The sequence below is a fragment of the Diabrotica virgifera genome, chromosome 6 (assembly GCF_917563875.1).
Source record: "Diabrotica virgifera virgifera chromosome 6, PGI_DIABVI_V3a".
NCBI classification, from domain to species: domain Eukaryota; kingdom Metazoa; phylum Arthropoda; class Insecta; order Coleoptera; family Chrysomelidae; genus Diabrotica; species Diabrotica virgifera.
This window is the reverse complement of record NC_065448.1, coordinates 214,626,594-214,643,875: the sequence shown is the minus strand read 5'-3', so window position 1 is coordinate 214,643,875 and position 17,282 is coordinate 214,626,594. Positions and strand designations below refer to the sequence as shown.

Here is a 17,282-nt window from a genome sequence, read left to right as displayed (position 1 = left end):
AGAGTGTTAATAAAATTCTTAGGGCCGGTACTTTCTGCACCTCGCATGACAAAATTCCTCTAACCGGGTTTTAATCGGGACAGATAATACCGGCCCTTAGTGATACAACTATATTTGGGTATAAAGAAATTAGGTTATTTTGGCACAAATAGTTCAAAACCTCTAAAGGTTTCATGGAGTATGGTATCATTTGGGATAAATCATGCAATAAATCTTCTATAAAATCATTTGCCTCTATATCCTATGTTACTTTCTATATGAAAAGTATTGAATGAATATTTTCTAGTATTTTATCATCTTTCCCTTTTCTTATATTTCCCTCAATTTACAAATATCATATAAAAATTTAAAATTTTTATTATGAGTTTCGGGAGAATTAACGGCAATGTTTAAAATATAGATGAAAAAATTTACTTTAAATTTATCTTTCTTTGTTGAGAGTTCCGTAGTATCCATAGATCAAATTGACGCATTTTTCTCTTGCCTCAATATTCGTTTTCAGCAGGAAATTCGGAACTTATTTACAAGATTTTCTGCAATATCAGTATCAGTAATTTTCATTTGGTCAGCCAAATTGTCAGTAAATTTTAATTTTTTCCATAGATTCTGACATTTTTACACAATCTGACAAATTTATAGTTACATGTTGCAACACCGTCGAGACTGAATTTATATAAAATAAAATATCATGTCAAAGAACTACACCGCATATAAATTTATCATTTTTAATATTTTTTACCAATCCTCGTGCTTCGACTTTAGTTTCTGAATTATTGTTGACGTCTTCTATTATTTCGAATAAGGCATTATGTATTTCACAAAATTGAAATCTTAGAGGTTTCAATGCATCTATTCGACTTAACCATCTAGTAGTACCTACTCAACGGTTTTAGTGTTAGTTGTGAAGCATGTTTTTTTCAGAACTTACCAACGCTTTGTAAAACCAAAAAAAAGTGTACAGTTCTTGTATAATACAAAAAAAAGTTTGTTGTTTCTGTAGAAGAAGACACTGTCATTTATGACTAAGGTGGCATGCGCAGGGCACGTAAAATACCCTCGGATATTTTTCAAATATTCTGTTTTGCACACCCTTTCTTATTCCTTTCATATTAACCCCGTTATCATAACCTTGTCCTCTGACCGTTTTAAATCAAGAACTATTTTTTCCAAATTTGTCAAAATAAGTTCTGTTAAACCTTCACCAGTTAAATATTTTCGGCTGACACTTGGTCCTATATATAATATACTTTTAATTATTGAATGGCTAAATTTGTATTTTGATTTTACTGATTATGCCGCCTCTTGTGATGCCGCCTGATGCGGCTGCCTCACCGCATCATAGCACCGCACGGCCCTGCTCTCGAGGTTGTTCGTAAACGAGAACACAATAATAAAATAGCAAGAATCAAATATAAAAGGCAAATTAAAAGACAGATTACAGTTGGAAAAACTATACATAGATACAGGACGATTCGAAATACGAGGAGGTGAGCTTAACTGGTTTCTGACTAAAGATGAACAGGCAGTCAATGTTGTGTAGAGTTCGCGATATGCAATAATAGCGCCAATTGGATAAGGACTGAAAACCTCTGATTTGATTTTTCTCAATGTTTTTCTCAGTGATTATGTCGATCCATACAGATCTCTCTTGTGCCCTTCTCCTCCATTATCTTATATTCATGGTTCTCATGTCGTCTTTCACGTCATCCAACCATCTGTTTCTGGGCCTTCTTACATGTTCTTGTCTCTGGACACGTTCCAGATATGACAGACTTGTTCTTGCAATATTATACCCTTCATTCAATTCATTAACCTCATCGTTTCTACTGATTCTTCATGTGTCATCTTCCTCTTGCACCCGATCATATACTTTTCTTAATATCTTTCTTTCGAATGGCTTGAGTTTCATCTTTTTTGTCATTATTTTGTCATTACCCATGTTTCACAACCATAGGTTACTACGGGTCTAATGTCTAATTAATGTTTTGTAAATAGTCATTATGGTTTTTTTGTCTAATAATTTCGATGTCATGAATCTTTTATTAGCATTGTATGTACGATTCCCACTGGAAATATGTGCATTAATTTCGCTACTTACGAAAATCTTCTGATTGATTTCTGTGATCAGAATAAATTATTATACTTACATATAAACTAAATACAAATTAATTAAATTTACAAATCTTACATAAATTTAACAATTATTGTTAAAGACTTCGATAATTTTGGAAACTACGTTGACAGTATTTTTAAATTTAATATATCGCCTGATTCTAATTAACTATTTCATTTTTTTAGGAGCTATAACCCTTTCCAAAAATGGTGAACCTGGGATCTATTTTACTTCTAAAAAGATGGCGTGGATGTATCAAAAGGGCAATGAACTTCATTATGGAATTAATGCTAATGAGCATAAAACTGAAATTTTAAAATAAATTTTTACATAGTGGTATATTTCTTATTTTTGTTATTCTTTTGTGATGGCCAATATTCGAAACGAATAGAGACCAAAAGAAGAGGAAGAAGTTATTTTTTTCTTTTTGCATAAAAATATTTCTTGACCTCAGTTATGTTAAGGTGATTATTTAGTCAAATTAAAGTTAAAACGTTCTTCAGTTCCTCTTACAAAAATCTATAACCTCAACTTGACAGCAAGGATGGTGAAAGATAATATAAAATAGCCAGCCATATATAGACCAAAGAAAACAAAAAAATTGAAGGCACTCGTGGGAGTGCCGACAGAAGTGAAAACTTCTTATAGTATATAAATTACGAGCTCAATGCTTTTTCCCCATCAAAAAAGAAGTGCTATACCTATATCATATACGCGATGCGTATGCCCTATGCTATTTATGTATACATACACATAATTTATATACGTACAAAATTTATTTCAGCGAAGTGATGACGGTCGCAAATTCAATAATTTTTCCCCATCCAAAAAGTGCACAACGTCCCCCAAGAAGTTTTCACTTCAAAAATTTATTTCGTCGAAGCGATGATGGTCGCGATGACGGTCCCTAATTCAATACTTTTCCCCCCATCTAAAAGTGCACAACATCCCTGAAGAAATTTTCACTTTAAAAATTTATTTCGTCGAAGTGATGAAGGTCACTAATTAAATATTTTTCCCCATTAAAAAAGTGCACAACGTCCCTCAAGAAGTTTTCATTTCAAATATTTATTTCGTCGAAGCGATAACAGTCGCGATGACGGTCGTTAATTTAATACTTTTTCCCATACAAAAAGTGCACAACGTCCCTAAAGAAGTTTTCACTTCAAAAATGTATTTCTTCGAAGCGAGAACGGTTGCTAATTTAATAATTTTCCCCATCCAAAAAGTGCACAACATCCCTCAAGAAGTTTTTACTTCAAAAATGTATTTTATCGAAGCGATGACGGTCGCTGATTTAATACTTTTTCCCATCGAAAAAGTGCACAACGTCCCTAAAGAAGTTTCACTTCAAATATTTATTTAGTCGAAGCGATGACGGTCGCTAATTTGTTACTTTTTCCCAGCCAAAAAGTGCACAACGTCCCTAAAGAAGTTTTCACTTTCAAAATGGACGAAATGGCAGGAACAATACAATAATTCAGACAAAGGAAATTATTACAAAAAAATCCAGCCTACACTTCCCATCAAGACATGGTTTAATCAAGTTTCCAACAAAGGCTTTATCAAAACTATTTGTCGAATAAGAAGTAATCACTGTCTGACTCCAGTCTACAAAAGAGAAATAGGACTTGTAGATAATGATGAATGTTTATGTGGAGAGCTAGCTGATCTACAACATATGCTGTTAGAATGTCCTTTACATTTTATTGAAATATCAAACTTTTTTGCCAATCTAGTCCAAGTTAATGTACAATTTCCTTTTAATCTTATATACCTTTTACAATCAAACAATCTAGATGTTTATAAAATTTTGTACAACCATGTTAATTGTTTAAAATTAAAGCTCTGAGAAAAAAAAAAAAAAAGAAAAAAAAAAAAGAAAAAAAAAAAAAAAAATAATTAAATAAAATAAAAAGTTACTAAGATCTAAACCTCCGCGAGGTTGAATCGGGTTTAGGTCTTAGCGCGATAAAAAAAATATACAAAAAAAAAAAAAAAAAAAAAACTAAAAAAAAAATAAAAAATGTAATAAAAAAAAAATGTTAAAAAAAAATATAATAAAAAAAATAATAAAAAAAACAGAGTAAAAAAAAACAGTAGTACTAATAGTTTTAAATTTAGATACTAAGCATATATTTTGTAAAAGAGAGAATTCAAAACACATTGACTGGCCAGTTGGTTGCTTAAACCAGTGCCAATAAAACATAAACACACACACACACTTTCAAAATTTATTTCATCAAAGCGATGACGGTCGCTAATTTAATACTTTTTTTTATCCAAAAAGAGCACAACGTCCCTAAAGAAGTTTTCACTTCAAATGTATATTTCGTCGAAGCGATGACGGTGGCTAATTTAATAATTTTTCTCCATCCAAAAAGTACACAACGTCCCTCAAGAAGTTTTCACTTCAGAAATTTATTTTATCGAAGCGATGACGGTCGCTAATTTAATACTTTGTTCTATCCAAAAAGATCACAACGTCCCTAAAGAAGTTTTTACTTCAAATGTTTATTTCATCGAAGCGATGACGGTCGCTAATTTATTACTTTTTCCCATCCAAAAAGTGCACAACGCCCGTAAAGAAGTTTTCACTTCAATACATATACGTACAAAATTTATTTCGCCGAAGATATGACGGTCGCGAAATAAATCTTTTTTCCCCATCCAAAAATAGGTTTTACATTTATTTTAAATTTAAATACTTCTATACAATTTATGTATAGATACACATAATATAGATACGTACAAAATCTATTTCGCCGAAGCGATGATGGTCGTTAATTCAATACTTCTTCCCCGTCTAAAAAGTGCACAACGTCCCCAAAAGAAGTTTTCACATCAAAAATTTATTTCGTCGAAGCGATGATGGGCGCTAATTTAATACTTTTTCCCCATCCAAAAAGTGCACAACGACCCTCAAGAGGTTTTCACTTCAAAAATTTATTTCTTCGAAACGATGACGGTCGCCAATTTAATACTTTTTCCCATCCAGAAAGTGCACAACGTCCATAAAGAAGTTTTCACTTCAATACATATACGTACAAAATTTATTTCGTCGAAGATATGACGGTCGCGATGAAGGTCGCGAAATGTCTTTTTTCCCCATCCAAAAATAGGTTTTACATTTATTTTAAATTTAAATACTTCTATACAATTTATGTATAGATACACATAATATAGTTACGTACAAAATCTATTTCGCCGATGAGATGACGGTCGTGATGACGGTCGCGAAATAAATCTCTTTTCCCCATCCTAAAATAAGTTTTATATTTATTTTAAATTTAAATACTTCTATACAATTTACATATACATACAAATAATATATAGCATAAGCGATGACGGTCGCGATGACGGTCGCGAATTCAATGCTTTTTCCCCTATCCAAAAATCGCACAACGTCCCTAAAGAAGTTTTCACTTCAAAAAATTCAATATGTAATGTATCACTATGTATTCAATATAATATATTAATTATCAAAATGTACTAGAATAAAAATATTTTGATAGTTTATTGAAAGGAGGAAGGAGTAAAGTAATTTGACCGATGGTATTACTTAAAACGCTTAAATAGATTGGAAAGAGGCTGAAAGTTTGATGAAATTCTTCTTCTCCTTCCTGCTTCATTAATAGGTTTGCGCCTGTTCCATCTTCGGATGCCTCCTCATCAGATATCTAGGTTGTCAATCCATCTCTTCCTTGGCCTTCCTATACTCCTTCAGCCGTTTGGTGGTCTGTCTCGTGCTATCTTTACCAGTGCTATCTTCCATTCTACTTATACGACTATACCATTCTTTTTTTCTTTTCAGTGTCCAGTCATTTATGTTCTCTATATTACAGCTTTGCTGAGGTCTATGCTATGTTGCTTGTCCCATAATGATTTTCCTGTGATAACTCGGACTATTTTCATTTCACACGTTTACATCAGTCTTTTTGTCCTTGTGGTGTCAGGTCTTTTTTCCGCGATGTAAGTTAGAATTGGCCTAACTACAGTCCTATAAATCTTGGCCTTTGTGTCTGTCAGTCGATGTGTGTTGCGCCAGATAGTGTGTTATTCTGTTGGCTTTGTTTATTTGTTGGGCAACTTCCGCTTCTATATCTCCATAACTGTGCATTAGTACTCCCATTTAGCTGATTCTTCTTTCTTGCTGGATTATTTTGCTGTACACTTCCAGTTTCCACTGTTTCCAGTTAATCTTTAGAGAAATCAATACTTTTTGTTTTATTTTTTGGTTCATGTTGAACTTTCTTGCAGTTATATTAAATTGATATAAAAGTCTCGAAGGTCATCTTCATTCTTTGCAATAAGTATGGCACCATCTGCATAGACCATAGAGATAATTTCTTGACTCATTCTGTAACCTATACTCAGGTTTTTGACTATGAATAATTTAATCCATAATGTGGTTAATCCTCGTAAGGCGGTGCAGGGTGCAGCTGCACACCAGACCTCGTTTTTCTAACCTATCTTTTTTAATATTTTTTTTTGATTTTTGTCAATTTTTTTATTCGCATTAAATTCAATTCTAAACGCACTCCACCCATTACAGCATTTAAAACTCTTTGCGTTTACGTGTTTTTTTTTTGGAAAAGTGACTGTAAGGTGCAAATGATGAAAATTTCATTCTGAATTAGACGTTTCTGCTGTTCCACCTGGAACTAACAGAGCTATGGGACAATGTCGGTGTTATTTATGTCAGAGAAAAAATACCGAAGTCCCGGCATAACTGTATTGTGTGTAAAAGCTTTGTGTGGCTCACACTGTGAAAAATTTCATGTGTTTGTCTTGCAGCGATAATATTGTTTCTAAGAAGAAATTAGTACTTTGTTTCTAAAATTATGTTTCATAATATGAAAAACAAGTCCTAATTATCTTTCAAAACAATTTCCCCAACGTTCACATATAAAAAAATGGATATCTGGATGGGGTGCAAACGCACCCCGCACCGTTGTTTACGTAAGAATCTAAGCACCGCCTTACGAGGGTTAAACAGCAGCCGACTCGATGAGTCTCCTTGTTGTATGCCTCTTTCCACTGGTATCGGCTGTGTGATAACGAGCTTGTTTAATAGCATTATATACAGCGTGTCCCAAAAGTAGCGGAACGGTCGAATATTTCGCTAACTAAACATCGGAGCGAAAAATTGAAAAACATGTTTTTTAAATAATTTTTAAAAATCTATCCAATGACACTAAACGCAATCTCACACTCCACCCCCTGAAGGTGGGGTGGGGGTAACTTTAAAATTTTAAATAGAAACCGCCAGTTTTTATTACAGATTTTGATTCCTTATGTAAAAGTAAGCAACTTTTATTTGAGACAATAGATGGCGCTATAATCGGAATATACAATTTATTGTAATACCATAAGTAAATTATAAAAACGCTCTAATATCGCGAGAAATACACTTTCAAATGAAAAACCAAAAAATATGTATTTAATATTTTTCAAAAACCTATCGAATAACACTAAACATGATCCTCTACCCCATCCCCTACAGATGAGGTGGGGGTTAATTTTAAAATGTTAAATGGCAACCTATATTTTTTATTCCAGATTTGGATTAATCATGAAAAATTGAGCAACATTTATTTAAAACATTTTTTAGAATTGTTGATAGATGGCGCTATAATTGGAAAAAGACTATTTATTAGCGTCATCTATCAACAATTCTAAAAATTGTTTCGAACAAATGTTGCCTAATTTTGCATGATGAATCCAAATATGCAATAAAAATGTGGGTTGCTATTTTTAAGATTTTAGAGTTACCCCCCACCCCACCTCCAGGTTTTGGAGTGGGGGTCGTGTTTCGTGCCGTTCGATAGGTTTTTGAAAAATATTAAATACGTACTTTTTTGTTTTTCCTTTGGAAGTCTATTTCTCGAGATATTAGGCCGTTTCTATTATTTACCTATGACATCAGGATAAATGATTTTTTTTGATTATAGCGCCATCTATCAATAGTTCAAAAAAATGTCTCGAATAAAAGTTACTTACTTTTACGTAAGGAATCAAAATCTGAAATAAAAACTTAGGGTCTCACAGTTGAGAGGATTAGAAGCTAAGGAATATAAATGATAAAATGGTTTAGTTAATGGTATCTATTTTTATTAAAAATATTTGAAATTCTGCAAACAACATATTCAGGTAAAAATGAGGGGAAATACTGTAATGGAGGCGGTAACATGAATTGTCAGAAAGAACACAATTTTAGGAAGAGATGTGCAGCAAAGATAAGAAAGAGAGAAAGAGAAGATGGAGTATAATGTGATGCACCAGTCTCAATAGGAACTAGGAACTACCGCATGAGGGATGAACTTTAGTTGGTAATACAGCGAGCTTCGGGTGTATCTGGGGGCACGGCTCCATTGGGGAACTGCATGCAGATGAGTCTTCCCACTCTGAAGCGAATCTTCACGGGCTGGTATGATATTTAGAAGATTTACCATCTTCTTCCCATCAAAAACGTTAAATTTCGACAAAGAAAATAATTTTTTAAATTATCTTAATTTACTTTCTTTTTTCTACTCGTGGTACCTGTCTGTTGAAGGCTTTTGCTTAGATATCTTTCTGAAAAATCTGAGTCTTTCATTTATCACGATATTTTTTAGAAGTCAAATGGAAAAGTAACAAAAAGTAACATAAAATTGTTTCACAAAATTTATTTTTATATACAAAAATAAAATAAACTATTTCTCTGTATAATCTGGTCAGTCAACTATTTATAGAAATAAAAACATTGCATATTAGAATTTTTATTGCAAGAAAATCTCAATCTCTACGTTTTTCCTTTTATAAGTTTACTTATGCAATCAGCATTAGTTCCCCACGTCAGAGGGAGGCATATTATGCACGTCTAGTACCTACGTTTTTTTAGAAAAAAAAAGACAGGTATTTATGCATTCCGCTACTGCTTTAAAGTAAAAAAGAAGACAGAAACGGCTGTTGTCATCGACATTAATCTGTGTCACTTAAAAAAAAAAAAGAAAAACACCTATAAAAACGAGCAAATATGTAACAAAAGTTAAGATGCAACAGTTTTAAGCATCTGCTTCTTAAGAGAATACATCAGCGCGTTATCAATATTGTTTTTTTCGAAAGTTCTGCGAACTTTCAACAGTGCGTCGGCAGTACGACAGTGACAGTGACGCTATATTATCAAAAATGCAGGCACAACATTATGATAACAATAATTATTATCCTCATAGGCGCGCTAAACGTTGCCGTCATTCAAGTTCGATTTCTTGTTATAGATAATCGATTTTTAGTAATTCCAATATGACACAAAATGTAGGCATTGGATAAAAAAGTTTATTTGAAGAAAGTGTATTTTTTTGTTCTTCTTAATGGCGGTACAGGCTCGTTTTTGTAATATTTTATTTAATTATAGAGTAATTTCCACATACTAACATATTTCTCAAATTGGGCTATGTACCGCCGCTCTTTACTATATTACGAATATGTGTGCCAAATATCTCGAAAAAATATTTAAAATTAAAACTCCAATCTTGGAACGCGTTTTCCGCGCGCTGATGTTGCCTCTTAAGCATAAAAATGGAAAATTTTTAAAATTCTGTTTTCTTGTACATAGAATAATTTTCTTGTAATAAGAATGGCTCTCGGCCATATCTCAGGAACCGTTTATAGTAGAGCTTTGAAATAAAAAATTTTATAACAAAAGTTGCATCAGGAAAAGCCTGGAAATTATTTTCATAATTGTGGGTCCACCACTAGAGGGCGTAATTGAATATCAAAAATAAAAAAATCAAAATTTTACAAAATTTTCCTAATGAAGGGGCACTGGAAATCCGATGATTGTATTCTTCATCAAATTCTGCGCATATTTAATTTAACAAGTTTAACTCTACCTTTGCAAATAAGAGGTGGGGGTGAGTGGGAACCTTGTTATGAAAAATGGCTGTAAGTCCGGTTCTGCTAAATCAAATTTTGAAAACTGGATCTTGTTGAAGACAGATCTTTTTCTTCAATGTAAGCGTGATAATTTTGAACCATCCTAATAAGTAATAAGCCAGCTGGGAGGCGTTATTTAATTTTTTTCAGAAATCTAGTTTTCTTTGGAAAATATTAAATACAAGTATGCATTTTTAATCATACTTTATAAAATTAGATTAAATTAGCAATAGAATAGCGAAAACCGCATGTCGATACCCTTTTTCTATCTCAAGATATCTCGAGAAACGTGTAAATTTTATACATAACTGTTACTATCACCGGTAAGCTAAGTTAATGAAAAGTAGTGTGCTGTGGAAAAAAACAAAATAACATTTTCCAGATGTCAACGTATAAAAATATAATTAATTAAAACAACAATATAAAGAGAGACAATACTATTAAAATTAAATATAACACAGAACAAAAAGAACTACTTAGTGACGACCTAAATATTCAAATTGTTGCCCATCATACACTACTCTAGGATACATTATCCAGAGAATACTAAACGCCATTCAAAGCATATCGAAAGCAGAAATTGAGACTGCTGTTCAATCTACTCTTGAAAGAGTAAATGTTTGCAACGAAAATGATGGGCAAAAATTTGAACGTTTATGTCATCACTAAATAGTTGTTTTTATTTCTTTGTAATAGGGCTTTTCAACGCTTCTCATTTGTTTCGAGCCTCTGTCATATGCCGTATAATCCGTGTATAATATTAATATACGAGATATGAACGAGGCTCGAAACAAATGAGAAGCGTTGAAAAGACCTAATATACGTTGACAGCTGGAAAATGTTTCTTTGTTGTTTCCATAGCACACTACTTTTAATTAATTTCGTTTACCGGTGACAGTAACAGTTATGTTTTTAAATTTACACGTTTTGTAAGATATCTCGAGATAGAAAAAAGGTATTAACATGCGGTTTTCGCTATTCTGTTGCTAATTTTGTCTAATTTTGTAATATGGTAATAAAAATGCATGTTTGTATTTAATATTTTCCAAAGGAACACTAGATTTCTGAAAAAATTAAATAACGCCTTCTAGCTGGCATATTACTCAGTAAGTTGGTTGGAAATCATAACTTTTACATTGACGAAAAAGATCTGTCTTCAACAAGACCAAGTTTGCAAAATTTGATTAAGCAGAACCGGACTCACAGCCAGTTTTTCATAACAAGGTTCCCACTCACCCCCACCTCTTATTTCCAAAGGTAGACCTAAACTTGTCAAATCAAATATGCGTAGAATTTTATGAAGAATACGACGATCGGATTTCCAGTGCCCCTTCATTAGGAAAATTTTGTAAAATTTAGATTTTTTAATTTTTGATATTCAATTACGCCCTCTAGCGGTGGTCCCACAATTATGAAAATAATTTTCAGGCTTTTCCTGAGGCAACTTTTGTTATAAAATTTTTTATTTCAAAGCTCTACTATAAACGGTTCCTGAGATATGGCCGAGAGCCATTCTTATTGGGACACCCGGTACATATCTGTAAAAACACTTTTTTGATTATGTTAAAGGCGAAGAGATTGTATTGTCCTCATCTAATACTTTTGTATATAACTTCAAATGAAAATAAATTTATTTTTGCTTAGAAACAAGTTATTGCAAATAATAAAAAATGCTATTATCCTGAAAATATATTGTTTTTTTAGTAAAATTTTGATAATAAAAGTGACAATATTTCTTTAAGATTCTTCTAATGTAAATTTAATTTACACCTTTTATTTTTATTTTGTACCAATTACTGTACAAAAATTATAGTACAAATCTATTGTTGATTTTTAATGAAATGAAAAGTGATTTTAACTTATAAAATAGTCTGCAGCAGGTGGTAACAAACAAATAAAGAGATCCAAGTTACTATTAGAACTTTATAACCACTTTTTTTTCGATTGCACAAGGACGTTTTTCGAAACTACACAATTTCAGCAACAAATTCCATCCAAACACGTCTTCACAAAATTATTTCCCGTGACGTGAGATCGTTTAGAATTTAGAATGTGAAACTTTAAATTCGGCGTTTTTTAGGCACATTTCAAATTCTTTCTACTTACTGTCAAAATGGAACAATGGAAATTTCACAGCGACAGGTCAATGGAAGTGATAAATTTTGTTGATATCATGTGAATCGTGAAAAATGGCAAAAATCGCGCAACGTCTGCTTATATAACAACTTTATAGAAACTGACTTCATTTGCGACAAAATAAAAAAATTGCATACGAAAGCTACACTCTTCACCTTTAAAACGCATATTGATTATTGTCAATCTTCTTCTTCAAGTGCCATCTCCGCGACGGAGGTCGGCAATCATTATAGCTACTCGGACTTTGGAGACGGCTGCTCTGAAAAGTTCGTTTGGTGTACATCCGTACCATTCTCTCAGGTTGTGCAGCCACGATATTCTGCATCTCCCTATGCTTCTTTTTCCTTGAATCTTTCCTTGCATAATGAGTTGGAGCAAAATGTATCTCTCTCGACGTGTAATATGTCCGAGATATTCCAATTTTCTGGTTTTGATTGTATTTAAGACTTCCATTTCTTTCTTAGAACCTCTTTGTTTGTGACGTGTTCTGTCCATGATATTTTCAGAATTCTTCTATACACTCACAACTCCAATGATTCCAATTTTTTCATTGATGCCGCATTCAAGGTCCAAGCTTCTATTCCGTAAAACAAAGTCGAGAAAACGTACCACTTAGCCAACCTTACTCTTAGCTCTATCTTTAGATCTCTTGTGCAGAGCACTTTTCTCATTTTGTTAAAATTTGCTCTTGCCTTTTCTACTCTAATTTTAATCTCCTGGAATTAATCATTTGTGGAGTTGATCATTGTTCCAAGATATGCATATTGGTCTACTGATATGTTTATTGTCAATAGGATACCCTAATCAAAAAATATTGAATTTTTACCATTGTGTTGATACACATTTTATTTAAAAAATTGAGTTCGCGCGAGTAACTGACATCCAAAATCGCCGGTCGCTTCAAGCGTTGTTTCTGAGAGAACGGTTCATTCATTCTACACAAAAAGTGCACAGCTACATTTTTTTTAAACATACATCTAGGAAGTACAGATTATTGGTAAATCGATGCTTTTCGTTTTCTCCCCCTACGAGAGTTGGGTTTTAAGGGGAAGCCTGTCGATAAGAGCGGCAAACTTTTTTGCTACATTTTTAGAACCCCAAAATTGACATTCTCATTAAAATTTAACATGAACGTAATTAGTAGACTTCAAATTAAAACATATTTTTATCTTTAAATGTTGCTCGTGCTCGTATAGGCACTAAGCTTCAATAGGAGAACTATAAATGGTGCAGTTTCTTAAAGATTCTTCTTCCTCTTCTAGTGCCGAGTATACTATGAAGGTTAGCTATAACCATTGCAAATTCGTTTGTATCTTCTGCTTTTCTTAAAAGCGTCTTTGTGTTTAACCCGGTCCGGGTTAAACACACAGTCCGTTTAAGTCGCGAATGTTTTTTCGCCAGGATATTTGTGGTCTACCAGGACCCCCTTTTCATTCGATCTTACCCTTCATAATGAGCTGCAACAACTCGTACTTATCATTTATAAGTATGTACCACAAATATGCTGTCTTTCGCCTTTTAATGGTGGTCAAAAGGTCTCTGTCTCTTCCCATTCTCTGCAACACCATTTCGTTTGTAATATAATCGGTGCGTGGTAATTATAAAAGTCTCCTAAAAAGCCACATCTCAAAAGCTTCCAGCTTTCTCATTAAGTCAACATTAACAGTCCAGGCTTCAACACCGTAAAGAAGAATAGAGTGGATAAAACATTTTACCATCCGATATCGGATTTGCAGATTCAGTATTTGGTTACTCAGAAATTTCCTTATCTTCAAATACGCTGCTCTTGTTTGATCTATTCTTGATCGAATTTTTGATTTCATCTTCCGTAATTCAGACTTTTAAGTATTTCATTTTGTCCACTTGTTCAATATCTTCATGTTTTATCTGAATCCTTGATTATGAATGACTTTGCCGCTCTTACTGATAACCATGGTTTTTGTGTTCTTTATGTTATTGTTCAACCAAATTGTTCCCCAGTATTACAAACTGTGTTTAGTAGTTAAAGATTCTAAAATATATACAGGGTGTCCAGAAACTCTACCGACAAACGAAGACAGGAGATTCCTCAGATAAATTTAAGACATTTTAGCCCAATTCATCTTGTCCGAAAATGCTTCCTAAGGGAGCTAGAGCCCTTTGAAGATGGCGTCTTGTAATTAGTTTTTCTTAAATAACTCCAGAACGCCTTTATTTAGAAAATTGAAAATTGGTACGCATATTTATCTTCTAGAGGTAAATGGATTACATTTATTGTGAATTTCTAGTGTCGGTCATAGGCGTCCGTTTTGGGTAGGGCAACGGTTATTTTATCGCATAACTTTTATGTTGTTAACTTTTAAGCATATTTGATACTGGATTATTAAATTGTAAGGAATTTTAGTACTAAAAGGTATACTTACTTTAGGTCGGTAGGACACACCGTTTTCTAGAAAAATTGATTTGAAAATTTTTCCTCTTTTGAACTTTCAAAAAAAAATTAAAAAAAACTATTTAGAAAAAGGAAAACTGGTTCGTTTATTTATATTCCAGAGATGAATCGATTTCATTATTTGCGAATTTCTAGTACCGATCATATGTGTTCGTTTTGGGTAGGTCAACGGATATTTTATCGCATATATCGCTTTTTTTCATTGAGAGTCTTAAATTTTTAAGAATTCTTGACTTTAGATTATTAAATTATGAAGTATTCTAGTACTAAAAGTTACTCTTGCTTTAAGTTGGTAAAATACACCGTTTTTTTGTTAATTTTTTAATTTTTTTCTCAAATTCAAAAAACGAAAAATTTTTAAATCGATTTTTCTAGAAGACGGTGGGTCCTACCGACTTAAATCAAGAGTACCTTTTAGTACTAGAATACCTCACAATTTAATAATCCAGTATCAAAAATGCTTAAAAGTTAAAGACAAAAAAGATCCGCGATAAAATAACCGTTGCCCTACCCAAAACGGACGCCTATGACCGGTACTAGAAATTCACAATAGATGAAACCGATTTATCTCTGGAAGATAAACACACGTACTAATTTTCGTTTTTCTAAATAGAAGCGTTGTGGAGATATTTAAGAAAAACTAATAACATGGCGCCATCTTCAAAGAGATCTAGCTCCCTTGAAGCATTTTCGGACTATTAGATGAATTGGGTTAAAATGTCTTAAAATTGTATGAGGAATCTCCTGTCTTCGTTTGTCGGTAGAGTTTCTGGACACCCTGTGTATTTAAATTAACTAATGTCCCTGACAAAGAGATTCCCTAATGCTCACCTCACACCTACTGCAGATAGTAAGGTAAAATATTCCATTTTATTTCAAACATACAATAGACAATGTTTTATAGCTGATAGCTGCACATAATAAATCTTCTAAAATTTATGCGTAGTTCTGGTTGCATACTATATTGTTTTTATATTTTACATTTTAATAAAAAATTCCAAAAATTCTTAAGACATAAAACATTTAGCACAAATAAAAATAATATCTATATTAAATCTTCTTATTGATAATAAAAACAAACATTAACACCAGCTACCATTCTCCAAACTATTTTCAAGACTTCTTCTATAATTCCATTTTAAAAGTTGGTTGCTGTTGCCGTTTTGTTCATGGACTTTAATACTGACTGGGTTATCTCCTTTATAGTTCCTCTTCATACATTTCCTTTCATGTCTTGCTTGACAGTCCGAGTTTGTCTCCACAGATTGTAAACTATGCGTTTTATGTAACGAGAGTCTAAGAGGCTTTTTGGGTGGAGTAGGTCGAGGCTTCAATTGCTCGTGGCCGTTAGCGTAGTACATTTTTTTGTCATTGTTCGGTTCCGAAGTGTAGTCTATAGAATTGCCATTAAATCTAGAATGTGCGGTGGAGTTACAGTCGCTATCAAAGTCTAAAGATTTAACACTTCTTGCATCCATTCTTCTGTATATAATGTCCGGGTTAGGATTATCTTCTGGATAATCCATATGTTTTGACTCGTACTTCGGTCCAATATGGATTTCTGATCGAAAATCTAGGACAGAAGTCGATTTGCGAGCGTTATAGTGCCGTAAAATTTCAGCATTATATTTTTCCGAAGCGGTTATACACTTTTGACGATGTTTTTCATATAAACTGGCATCTCTGTTTCGAGTAAGTTCCTGTACTATCTGTGTAGCTTTTTTGTAACTTTGGTCCATTATATCACTTGAATACTCTTTCTCAGAGTTTGCTTTGGCAAAGTCTGCTGAGTACCTGTTATCGTTCTTTTTATTGTACCGCCTTATGTCTATTCCTGAATTAGTTTCAGAACTGTAGTCCTTTTCTCTGTGATGGTGATGATGTGCGTGTTTTCTGTACGTCATCTTTTCATTTCCAGACATGTTTCCAATGGGACTTTGAACTCCATTTCTTGAAGATTTGTGTTTGTGCCTGGTGTGGATCATTTTTTGACAGTACTCAGAGGTGAGGGAGGGAATATGAGTATTCGATACGTTTGACAAGCTACTTTTGGATCTACTCGGTATTGAAGAAGGTTCTTTTGTGTCATTAGAGAGTGCTGCCATTTGATTGCCTTTTTGAAATACGTGTACATCTGAGTTTGTGGTTGATGAGTTAGTAGGAGAATTAGTTCTTATATTAATGTTAGTAACATTTTGGTTCGACTTCGAGATCATTGGAGGAGGAGGAGAGAGTACGCGCATGTTGGCTTCAACTGATTTTCTATTTAGAAGTTCCGACACCTAAAAAATATATAATAATTACATACCTATTTAATTTAATAACTAGCATTTAAATGTACAATAGTAATTTTAAAGATATGCTTTAGAATGTTGTGTAAAATGGACAGAAAATCAAGAAAGAGGGAAAAAACAATGCCTGACAGGAGAAGCATTGGGAAAATAGTATTAAACTTGTTGAAAAATCTGCACTTGGATCCGAAGAAATGTGTAGGAATCGGTACTACGGCAGGAATGGTGAATTTTAAGGCACTTCTCATACACGGTAAAAGTGTGTGAAAAGTGCCTTAAAACTCACCATTGGAACCCTAATTTTTAAAAATTATCCCCGTATCTCCGGTACCTCTCCCCAAAAAAAGTTCATGGCCCCTCCCGAAAATCGGTCCTGGATCCGCCCTTGTTGCTT

General features: G+C 33.1%; 2 protein-coding genes across 3 annotated transcripts in view; one reads left to right on the top strand and one right to left on the bottom strand.

The window, feature by feature from the left end:
- The window catches only part of LOC126887203 (isoaspartyl peptidase/L-asparaginase), a 42,679-nt gene extending 40,225 nt beyond the window's left edge, over nt 1-2,454 (top strand). Inside the window, exon 7 of the mRNA XM_050654601.1 lies at nt 2,299-2,454. Within this exon, the coding sequence (XP_050510558.1) occupies nt 2,299-2,435 (137 nt within the window). The 3' untranslated portion in view covers nt 2,436-2,454. The remainder of the gene's footprint in view (nt 1-2,298) is intronic.
- Nucleotides 2,455-8,764: 6,310 nt separating this feature from the next.
- The window catches only part of LOC126887199 (uncharacterized), a 505,416-nt gene continuing 496,898 nt past the window's right edge, over nt 8,765-17,282 (bottom strand). For both annotated transcript variants that reach the window (XM_050654594.1, XM_050654595.1), the window contains 2 exons: nt 11,558-16,879; nt 8,765-9,699 (listed from right to left, as the gene is read on the bottom strand). In XM_050654594.1, the coding sequence (XP_050510551.1) occupies nt 15,680-16,879 (1,200 nt within the window). In that variant the 3' untranslated portion in view covers nt 8,765-9,699; nt 11,558-15,679. The remainder of the gene's footprint in view (nt 9,700-11,557; nt 16,880-17,282) is intronic.